The following is a 10,388-nucleotide window of genomic DNA, read 5'->3' as shown; positions in this document are numbered from 1 at the left end:
AGAATCTGATCAATTGCCTAGAGTTTCTGTGAAATCAGTGGCAACATGAGGAACAAGAAATGTTGAAGTTTTTGTGGGCTTACCTAGTCAAGCCAGCAGTAGGAGACAGAGACTTGCCTCCAATAAAGAGGTTTATTAAGAACTCATTTTTGTGTCATGAAGCCTTTTGGCAATTTGGTGTAGCCAATGAACCCCTTCTCAGAATGAAACAATTTTCCATTTTATTTTTTAAATAATGGCTTTTTATTTTTCAAAATACATGCAAAAATAGTTTTCAGTATTCACCTTTGCAATATTTTGTGTTCCAAATTTTTCTCCCTCTCTTCTCAATTCCTCCCTTCCCTAAGACAGCAAGCAATAGGTTACACATGTGCAATTCTTCTAAACGTATTTCCACATATGTCAGACTATGCAAGAAAAATCAGATCAAAGCGGGGGGGGGGGGAAATGAGAAAGAAAAAAAAAAGGAAACTACAACAAAGATAAAAATATTTAGTCTCCATAGACCAACCTCTCAATGTGGATGGCTCTTTCCATCACAAGTTAATTGGAATTGCTTTGAATCAGAATAACTTTAAAATGCATAAAGTTAGAGAAAAAATTATATTGAAGTGTAGTTATCACAATTTTTTTTCATGTACCCTAGGTTTAGAATTTAATCTAAAGAGTACTGAGGCATTTGAATTTTAAACTTGGGAACGGTGCCTTTTTTATTCATTCTAATGAAAGACTGTAAGGAAAGAAACAATAGTGATCTTTGCCCCTATGCAATGATGCCTAGTAATCTTACACCTTAGTAGTATTGGTTCCTTATGGTTGTCTCACCGTGTTCCTCTTTAAATATCATCTTCATTCTTACTGTCACATGCATTATCTTCTCTGGAAGTAGGGAGCAATATCCAAATATCCACTCATTCTACTCTGATTTTGCATTAGGTAAAGAACAAGGGAATCCAGGGATTAAAGAAGAAACAAGTAGAACAATTTCCTGTCTTCAGGAGGAATATCCTACATTGTAATCCTGGAGTGTGATCAAATTATACGAGTGTATAAGACAATAAAGAAATAAGAAATACTTTGAGGGTTTAATTTATTTTAATGATAGTCCCTAGACAGGGATTTTGTCTGTTCAACATTTCTGTAGACAAAGGAGTCAACTTTCTAATCTTTGCCAGCTCAGATGAAGATTGTGAGGATGCTGAGGTTTCAGCTAGCTAAAGTCTTAGTCTCCTGAAATACCATTGGCTCCTGGTTCTTCCCTCTACAGCACTCACTTCTGGAGCCTTGAATGAAGAAACTCAGTCCAAGCCACCATACATAATGCCCAGTCAGACAGATGAGGCAGAAATTGGCATTGTTTGAGCATCTGAAAATGTGCCTGTTAAAGAGAGTGGGATGGGGAAATAGAAGGTAGTGGAATACTAAAGTGGGGTAACAAGTGGATATGCCAAGGACAATTCAAAACAGTAGAGCAGATCAAATAAGGGTCCTAAAAGTGAAGCCTTGAGAGAGGAGAAAATTTAGATCTTCTGGCTTCTTTACCTAGCAAAATCCATGCTAAACTTAGAAAATCATACCTCCTACTTACGTTTTTAATACATCCCTGTAAATGGACTCCATGATCTTACAGTGTCCAGCTCAGGAAAATTCTTTGGACTATCCTTCCTAGAAGACTACATGAACACTGATGCATGGTGATATCCAATGTATACTCTGGTTTGGTAGGCATGCTTTTAACAAGCCCTCTTTTAAAAAAAAAAAAAAAAGCCTGGTGTGGAGAGTGAGATGTGGGGGTTACAATATGTAGGAGACATGGATATGGCCCAAAGGGAATGGAATAGATGAGGTGGGGATGATATCTTGAACTTCAATATCTCATCCAGTCCTTGATGAACATCATAACAGCTGCAGCCTAGTTTTCTGTATTCATTTGATTCCCTTGCCAAAAAGCCAGTGATCTCAAGATTGCCATTGCTCCAAGATGGAAAGGTATTTAAGCAAAGCCCACTTTGTACACCAGATGTACTGTGTCTCCTGGTATTACAGCTCAATGTCAACATGTTACATCATACCCTGTACAATCAAAATCTGGGCAAAATGATATCTCCATACTTTGAAGCTCCTGAAAGAATCCCCCTGCATGGCGTGAGGCTCTTTTTTAGCCACAGACATTGTGGGAAAATGAAATGTGATTATACACAGACTCATCAACTACAAATTTTGGGGAATTACATGAGAAAGGAAGTGGTATACTTTCACCTTTTTATGAACAAATAATTTTGAAGGAGGGAAAGCAAGAGACTTCCTAACTCTCATGCCTCTCCCCAGAACATGTCTCTAAATGGCATGTAACCAGGGGAAGCAACTATGGGCAAGAAGATAGAGCAGGTGTTTCTTCACTTTTACCCAATTCTCTTTCATTCTAATGTCTTTCCCTCTTCTCACTGCCTGTTCACCCTCTTATTTTTGTTCTTTATGTTCTTTCCCTTTCCCCTTTTTAACTTTCTTCTCTTCCTTTTGGGGTGGGACTAGGAGGAAGAAGGTGTGGGGGGGTTGTTTTCCTTAAATCAATGGTTCTCAAGCTTTTCATCTCAAGACCATTTTACACTCAAAAAATTGAAGCCATTCCTTTCCCACCCCTACTCCCGAAATTTTGGTTTTGTGTTGATTATTGATACTGCCACATTAGGAATAAAAGCATCTTGATATTATTATGAAAAGAGTTTTGGCCTCAAAGACACACTTTAAGTAAATCAACCCATTTCCTTTAAAGCAGGAATTTTGTTAGCAGGGCTCCCTCTCCTGGCCAGATGTCAGTTCTACATGAGGTAAAGATTGGTTCCCATAAAATTGAGTGCCCACAGACCTCATCCCGCTTAGCTCTAAGGCATTTCCTCTTGGAGAGTATGTCATAAGAAGTTCAGAAGCCTAAATAGGAAATGCTTTTTGGGAGTGTTGAGGACTCTCGGTTCCCAGGACTAAGATCTTCAATTCTTCATCCACTCTCACCTTAGGCTTGGTTCTGAGAATACCTTCCTCCTCCTCCTCCTCCATCTCCTCCTCCAGCTAATTCACAGAGATGTTAATTTCTGGAGTCCTCAGCTGATGCATCAACTCAGGCTGTGGAGATGAGATTGAAAGAAGGACAGGGTTCCCCAGGAAGGGCTATTCTATCACTCAGATCTCAGAGTAAGAGAGAACGGAGGAGAATGCCCTCTGCCCACCCCACCCCTCCAGCCTGTGCATTTTCTCTGTACCTCACTTAGCACTAACATTTTTGAGGAGGATCTGGACTTGTGGTCAGTGCAAAGGGAGTCCTTCCAATAATGCATATCAGAAACCTTCTGGGACTTTGGGGGGATTTATTTGCCTGGGGCATTGAGAAATTTAAGTGATTTGAATTTCAATCTTCCTGACTCCAAGGGTTACCCTCTTTTATGCCATTTTCCTTAGCAGAGTAGAGAATTATGTTATTTGGGGCTGAATAGAAGTTGGGCTGAATAGAAGTTCTTCTTTTCAGGGACAGATGTCCACTCTCTGCTCTGGTTGTTCTCTATCTCAGTCCTCTTGCCTCCAGGCTCATAGGCTCACTGTTGTTCCCTCTGGGATTGAACTCTAGTTCCAATACCTTCTCTTGCTGTACTTTCTTTGCATTTTCCTCTGGCACTGGATCATCTAGCCAGCTTAACTCCTGTGGTGAGAAGACCCATTCCAAGGCTTTCCGGATCCCCACGAGGCCCAGCAGCTGTACCAGGAACAAAGTGGCTGTCAAGGAGCCACCCTCCACAACCTTGTTCCAGCCTGTCTTTCCAGTATCTTGCTCTCTCCCCCTCTTGTGCTCTTCTCCAGGAAGGCCTACTTGCTGTACATCACAGTTGAAATTCCATCTCCTACTTCCCTATTTCTGTCGAGGCTATCTCTCGGTAAGCTCTCTTGTCCTTCCCTCTATTTCTCAGAACCATAGTTTACTTTGAGATTTCAGTTCATGTGACAACTCCTCAGGAGACCTTTTTTTATTCCTCTTGTTATTAATGCCTCCCTTTCCAAATTGCTGTATATTTATTTTGCATATATTAGTCTACACTTCTCTGGGAACATTTTGTATCCTCTCAGTGAACATCATCTCCTGAAGGGCAGAAGCTGTTTCATTTTTATATGAAATCCCACCTAGTACCTTGAACCTAATAGCTGCTTAACAACTACTTGTTGATGAAAGAATGGGAGAAGGGCTTTCCTTTCAATCTGGATACCATTTCACTGTGTGGCTGGAAGCAAACTTTGATTTCCCTAAGGGTTGCCTTAGAAACCTTCTTAGAATCAAATTAATTAGCCTCATGTCAATAGCCAGACCTATAACCTGCTATGGAGCTGCTATGGAAAATAATTTCCATTTCATAGGATGCTGGTAAAAAAGAAAAAGTAGTTTTCCCCTTTTATTTTAGGGAATCGTTGACACCTCACTTATACCACAAAGATTCAGGAGATTATCCTCTTCCAAACCCTGGTTCTATAAAGCCCACCCCCTTAACATCCACCCCCCTCTAACCCATTGTCACCATGAGAGGGAACACAATAGCAGCTGCTGTAGACTTGACTGCCCAGAGTAGACCCAAGCAGACCAGCTGTACTGTTGTGAAGAGGTGGATTCGGCTGAGACGTACATGTCTCAGAAACAATAGGTCTGGCTGGTGTTTTGCTGGCATCAGAAGCAGCTTCATACGTTCTGAGAACTATGGAAGAAGAAAGGAAGATTAGCCATGGAGGTCTGAGGAATAACTTTTACCTCTTAAAGGTTTGATCATCAGGGAACTTTTTCATGTGTGATGACTACAAAGGAAGCCTCTTTCTCTTCTTCTCTGTCTCCAAAAAGAAAAAAACAAAACTATCTCCATCATCCTTTTATCAACAAAATTTGACTCCAGATGGTCTGAACCCAGGAAGAGAGGAAAGGGGATCAGGAAAGGTAGAATAAGACTTTTAAGGGATGTGGGAAACAAAAGCGTAGAGCCATTAGAACCAAGAACTGAAAAACCAGAACAAGAAAGAGCCTGGGGGTGAGGTGAGGCTGAGAACAAATATAGAAGTTTGGAGATCATGGTTAAAATGAAAAGCCCACTGGGTGACTCTGCTTACCTGGGTGCTGCTCAGTGCTGCAATTCCCATATAAAAGAAGGTGCCATAGAGCACAGGCATGGGGATAAACTAGAAAACACAAAGAAAGTTTCAGGGAGCTCCAGTGATAGGGAACAATGAAAGGAAGCTGGCCAGAGTCCTCTGAGGAATGTATCTTTCTTCAGGCTCTCTTCCTTCCATCTCACTTTGTAGGATCTGATGGGGATTTCTCCATAGTAATTTCTCCTTTAACTTGGGGGGGTGAGGAGACAGGGTGCTCTGTGGGAAAAGTTCTTGACTGAGAAGCAAGACACCTGGGTCCTAGTCTTAGTTCTGTCACTAACTCATTATGTATTTTTTTGGTAAGTCATTTAATTTCTCTAAGACTCAATTTCTTCATCTGTAAAAGGAAGAGTTTGAACAAGATGATTTGTGCAACCCCTTCAATGCCTGGATTTTATTTATCTGTGAATCCTGTAGCACTTAGCACTCATTTAACACTTAAGATAAACTATCTTTTGATAGACAGCTTTGGTATCACTATTAAAATACTTCATGTTATTATTAACTTTTTTCATATGTTTATGTTTTATTTCCCTAAATAGAAGAAACATCCGGAAGGCATGGACCTTTTGTGTTTCCTGTTTCCATATGAGTGTCTCATGTGTTCAATAAACATTTGCTTATTGAGAAATTAAGAGATTTTGTTTTAAATCCATCCTGGACTTTAGAGTTTTATATGTATATGCTTGTGATATCCCAGGAAGCTGAAATAGGGATGGAAATCTCTTCAAGCTAGGCTCTCAGATACTAACCCAATTTGGATAGAAGTAGAGAAGGATTTGCTCCCACTAAGATGACCAGAGCCCATTAACGATATCTCTGTCCCAGATATTATTACCTTGAGCCCAGGGGCCAGAAAGATGGAGGCACCAGTGAGGATGAAGACAACTAGGCCTGTGAGCCTCTGCTCCCTGTGTCAAGAGTGAGAAGCCGGGGTTGATGGGGCTAAAAATACCAATCATTACAGCACCCCCACCCCAATGCTCACACCAAAACTCTTGCCATGCCCTTCCCTCCAGATTCTCATTCAAGTTTGGATCTTGAGAAAGAAGAAAGAGAAAGGGAACTTTGAAAAATCATTAGTTCTGATTTTAAAGGAGTCAAAGAAACTCCCCTGTCCCAGTCCAAATACTGGCCCCACCTGATGCCCAGGAAACGGGGCAGCTCCCCAGGAGCACAGGTTGCACTCTCCCGACGGAGACTATCCATGTGGGCCAGTGAGATGACAGTGGTAGAGACATACCAGGGCAGCCCAAAGGCTGAGGTCAGCAACATCAGCATGGCCACCCAGAACAGGTCTAAGTGAAATCCTGCACCTTTCTGCAGTAGAAGAGGGACAGCATAGGCTCTAGGCAAGCTCAAATCCCCATCCCCATTTAACTCAATTTAAGAAACATTTATTAAGCACCTATTATTTGACAAATACTCGGATAAAAAGATAAAAATGAGAATTTTTCCCATCCTCAAGAAGCTTATATTTTATTGGAAGATATATAGCATATACATACAGAATCAAATAGATGATACACAAAATTTTGAGAGGGAAAGGACTACTAACAATTGGAATTATTCCTACTTCAGAATTCCTGTGGGTTGGACACTGACAACCCTAGCACTAGAAGGGACTGTGAAGATGGAGAGAGACAGGGTATCCTGGGGGAAGATTAGGTATAAGGGAGTGAGGAAATAATTTCACCTGAAGCTGGTACTCCTTTCGGTTGAGGATAACAGCAGTAATCTGCTGGTCCATGAAAACAAGGATAGACAGCAGAAGGGCTGGCAGAGCTGTAGCCAGGCACAACCACCAAGGATTGGCTCCAAACAATGGCACTAGCCACTTCCGATCAGGATGAGTGGGCTATGTGTGATGGAAGTAGAGAAATGGTGGAATGGACAACATCTGCAACAGTATCTTGCCCAATGAACTCAAACCAAGAACTCTCCAAATCTATAAACTCTGCCTATATTTGACCCCTGTTGCTCCTCAATGAGGAAATTCCTTTCCCCTTCCCTCTCTTCTTCCATTGTAGTAAGGTCTTAGAAGAGCTAGTGTATAGGTCAGATTCCTAGCAAAGGGTAGCACATAGCCGGAGGTCCTGAGCTTGGGAACCTTGGAGATTATCCCTCTATTACTATTGGAAGATGAGAAGAGACTGGTGAAAAATGACCCATACATGCCATCTTGGGACCCAGGGTGTGTCAGCCCAAGTTCAGACCTGCCTACAGCCTGAGTCTGGGGCAGGACTGGGTGTGGTAGCGTCGACTCTGATTACAGGAGCCAGAGGAGTGCTTGGGGAGTGGAGATTTGGAGAGAATAGATACTTTGCTACCTCTGAGTTCCTGAAACCCCAAAGCTGTCTTAAAGGAGTCTTCTCTCTCCCTTTACCTCCTCCCTTGGAGGCCCCATAGGATACCGGGGTCTCTGAGCCAGAGAAAGACTCTCAGGTCTGAGTTAAAGATAGTATGAGTTAAGTTATACCCCCTATCCCTGAAGGGCCTCAACATTGTGAAGGCATGACCTGTCCAACTCATGAACAACTCGTATTCTAAACCGCAAAAATCAGCTAAGACTATGACAATCCTCCATTGTTGGCTATGGAGAAAGGAGCTCCAGAGTGAAGGTTGGAATTTAGTGGGGGGGGGTGGGTGGAAATCAAGGCTAGGGCCTTGGCATCTCAGAGTCCACCAGGATCCTCCTTCTTTGACTCCTTTAAAATCAAAACTAATGATTTTTCAAAGTTCCCTTTCTCTTTCTTCTTTCTGAGGATCCAAACATGAATGAGAATCTGGAGGGAAGGGCATGTCTAGGGACAGATAATAGAACAAGAGCTTTGGATCTTCTTTCTTAAGTAAGTGGTCCCAGATTCAGAATTAAGGTTACTAGGATCCTTTTCTTCCTCTGACATACTCTATGTGTCCACTGTACACACACTGCTGCTTCCTTCTCCCTTCAGACCCTTATCTCACCTTAAATTCGTTGGGCACTATGAGCTTGGGTGTGCTGAGGCCAAGGGAAGCATCCAGTCCACAACCTAGCAGGATGGCCAGGACCATGGAGAAGTCACTGATAACCTTCCGTACCTGATCACACAAGATTCAATCCTGATCTGGTGCTTGCAAGTCCTTGCCCCAGGAAACTTGCCACCATATTAGAGAAGCAAACTGAGATCCCTTTCCTTCCTTCCCCCATTCCAGTGTCCTATGTAACTACCTTCTTCTAGGATGGGGGAATGGGTAGTATAGAAGAAGATACTTACCCTGGAGGGGAAGAAATGGCTGGATTTGAAGTGCTTGAGGATGGTGGCACAGAGGAAGGTGGCAAAAAAAAGTATGAGGGAAAAGAAGGCAATATCCGGGACAAAATGACAGCCAAAACCTCTTGATTCGCCTCCCTGAAGGGCACACTCAGGTGGGGACAGCAGAGACACATTAGCAAGGCTTAGGTCCTAATATAAAGAGAAAAAAATGGGGGACAAGAAAAAGCTAAAAGGAAAATCCAGTTCCTTGGATATATCCTTCTGGGGAGCTTCTGGGAGATGGGAGGGGAAGATGGGAACAGAGGGCCAGGGGACTAGTGGGAACTGCTGAGCTCTGTGAATATCATGTGAGAGCAATACGGAGAGAGCCAAAAAGCAGTAATTTCCCTGAAACCTGCCCCAAGAATCTTCCAGTTGCTCCCGTTCCCACGCAAGAACTAGCCTATCCTTAAGTTTGCCTTACCATCCCCAAAGCAGCATCCTTGGTCTCTGGGCTTTCCCCCTTCCACAGAGATATGTTCCCTGGGTGAAAAGACAAAATAGCTGAAGTTCATACCCATTGATGGAAGTTGTAAAGGGATAAATTTTGCTCCATTTAAGGAAAAATATTAATAATTGGAACTTTCCCAAAGGGAAGAGGCTATTGTGGGAAGTGGCGTATTTCTCCCAATCATTTTTCTTCAAGAGAGGCTTGATAAGCACTTAACAGGTGCTACAATAGGAATTTCTTTTCAGTTATGAGTTGAACTTAATGATCACTGAGGTCCTTTCTAACTCTGAAATTCCCTGTTTCTATAGAACTGCTTGGTATGTTTGTAACTCTCTAAACTTAGAAGAGTTTAGTCTTCTATCTGAGATTATCTGAGACTAAGTTCTCCCTGTGTATTACACCTTTTGATGGGGTAATGACACTTATGAGACCTTCTCTGAAGGTCAGCAGGCAGATTCCCCATCGGTGCACCTCCTTTCTGCCCACCTTTTATATCTCGGAAATAACAGAGGCAGCCATGAGGGCTGGAGCCAGGGTCTCCAGAGAGGCTGGGTCGGTAGATAGGATAGACTTCTGCAAGGCTCAGCATCTTGCCAATGGCGTCATAGATGAAAATAAGACTGATGAGGGCACAAAAACCTTCTTCCGTGAAGCGGGTGAAATAACGGACCAGGACACTGGCCTCTGTGGCCACCAGCACTAGGCAGAAGATGGCCACCCAGATCCCCACCCACATTCGGAAGGGCAGGTAGTCTAGGCCATGATCCCTATGCAGTGGAGGAAATGGGGAGAAGATTCAGGAGCTCTCACTGAGTTTATCTGTAATCCCTACCCTGGGCCTGGGCCTGGCCTCCCCATGAAGCTTCCTATGATTCCCCAAAGGGCAGAAGTGACCACTTCCTAAAGCTCTCCCATCCTCCTTATTCTCACAGGGCTTTGTAAAAGGCATGGCTAGTGCAGCGGCTTAATGCAGTAGTTGGGGTTTAAGTGGGAGCAAGCAGGCAGGAAGCTACTGCCAACCCGGCCTTGGGAATACCCACTGGGCACAGTCTTACCCTGGATTCTAAGAGAGAATAGGACAGTGGGGGTTGGGGGGAAGTGACTTACCTGCTAAAAGCAAAAAGTATCCTCTCAAAGACAAGAACAGGCCCTGTGCTACTGAGAATGGTGAGAGGCTGTCCTGCAAAGAGGCAGAATATGGACCCCGCCACAGCAGTGCCCAGGAAGCTCTCCAGCACACCCTGCTCAATGGAGGAAAGTGGGGACACTTCACTTCTGGAAGTGGGAACAAGCCCGTTAGACTAAAGCAGCCCTCAGTGGCCTTCACAAGTAAGGGGTTAACGCCTTGCAGATGAGAGGACACAATCTTCCTAGTATCTTTCCTCTACCCTGACTCAGATAACCCAATGTTCTGTGCTAAGATCACTTGCTCCAGAAATCATGTTTCCTCCCTCAGAACCCCCACA

General features: G+C 43.2%; 1 protein-coding gene across 1 annotated transcript in view; it reads right to left on the bottom strand.

The window, feature by feature from the left end:
* Positions 1-1,116: 1,116 nt before the first annotated feature.
* SLC4A9 (solute carrier family 4 member 9) overlaps positions 1,117-10,388 on the bottom strand; it is a 16,739-nt gene continuing 7,467 nt past the window's right edge. The window contains exons 10-22 of the mRNA XM_074285146.1: positions 10,030-10,163; positions 9,409-9,689; positions 8,896-8,954; positions 8,433-8,621; positions 8,143-8,256; positions 6,872-7,033; positions 6,317-6,495; positions 6,014-6,086; positions 5,134-5,202; positions 4,557-4,730; positions 3,629-3,745; positions 3,010-3,120; positions 1,117-1,378 (exon numbers count right to left, since the gene is read on the bottom strand). Coding sequence (XP_074141247.1) covers positions 3,067-3,120; positions 3,629-3,745; positions 4,557-4,730; positions 5,134-5,202; positions 6,014-6,086; positions 6,317-6,495; positions 6,872-7,033; positions 8,143-8,256; positions 8,433-8,621; positions 8,896-8,954; positions 9,409-9,689; positions 10,030-10,163 — 1,605 coding nt within the window. The 3' untranslated portion in view covers positions 1,117-1,378; positions 3,010-3,066. The remainder of the gene's footprint in view (positions 1,379-3,009; positions 3,121-3,628; positions 3,746-4,556; positions 4,731-5,133; positions 5,203-6,013; positions 6,087-6,316; positions 6,496-6,871; positions 7,034-8,142; positions 8,257-8,432; positions 8,622-8,895; positions 8,955-9,408; positions 9,690-10,029; positions 10,164-10,388) is intronic.

The sequence above is a fragment of the Sminthopsis crassicaudata genome, chromosome 2 (genome assembly GCF_048593235.1).
Source record: "Sminthopsis crassicaudata isolate SCR6 chromosome 2, ASM4859323v1, whole genome shotgun sequence".
NCBI lineage: Eukaryota > Metazoa > Chordata > Mammalia > Dasyuromorphia > Dasyuridae > Sminthopsis > Sminthopsis crassicaudata.
The sequence above is the reverse complement of the archived record's forward strand: the minus strand, read 5'-3'. Positions and strand labels throughout refer to the sequence as shown.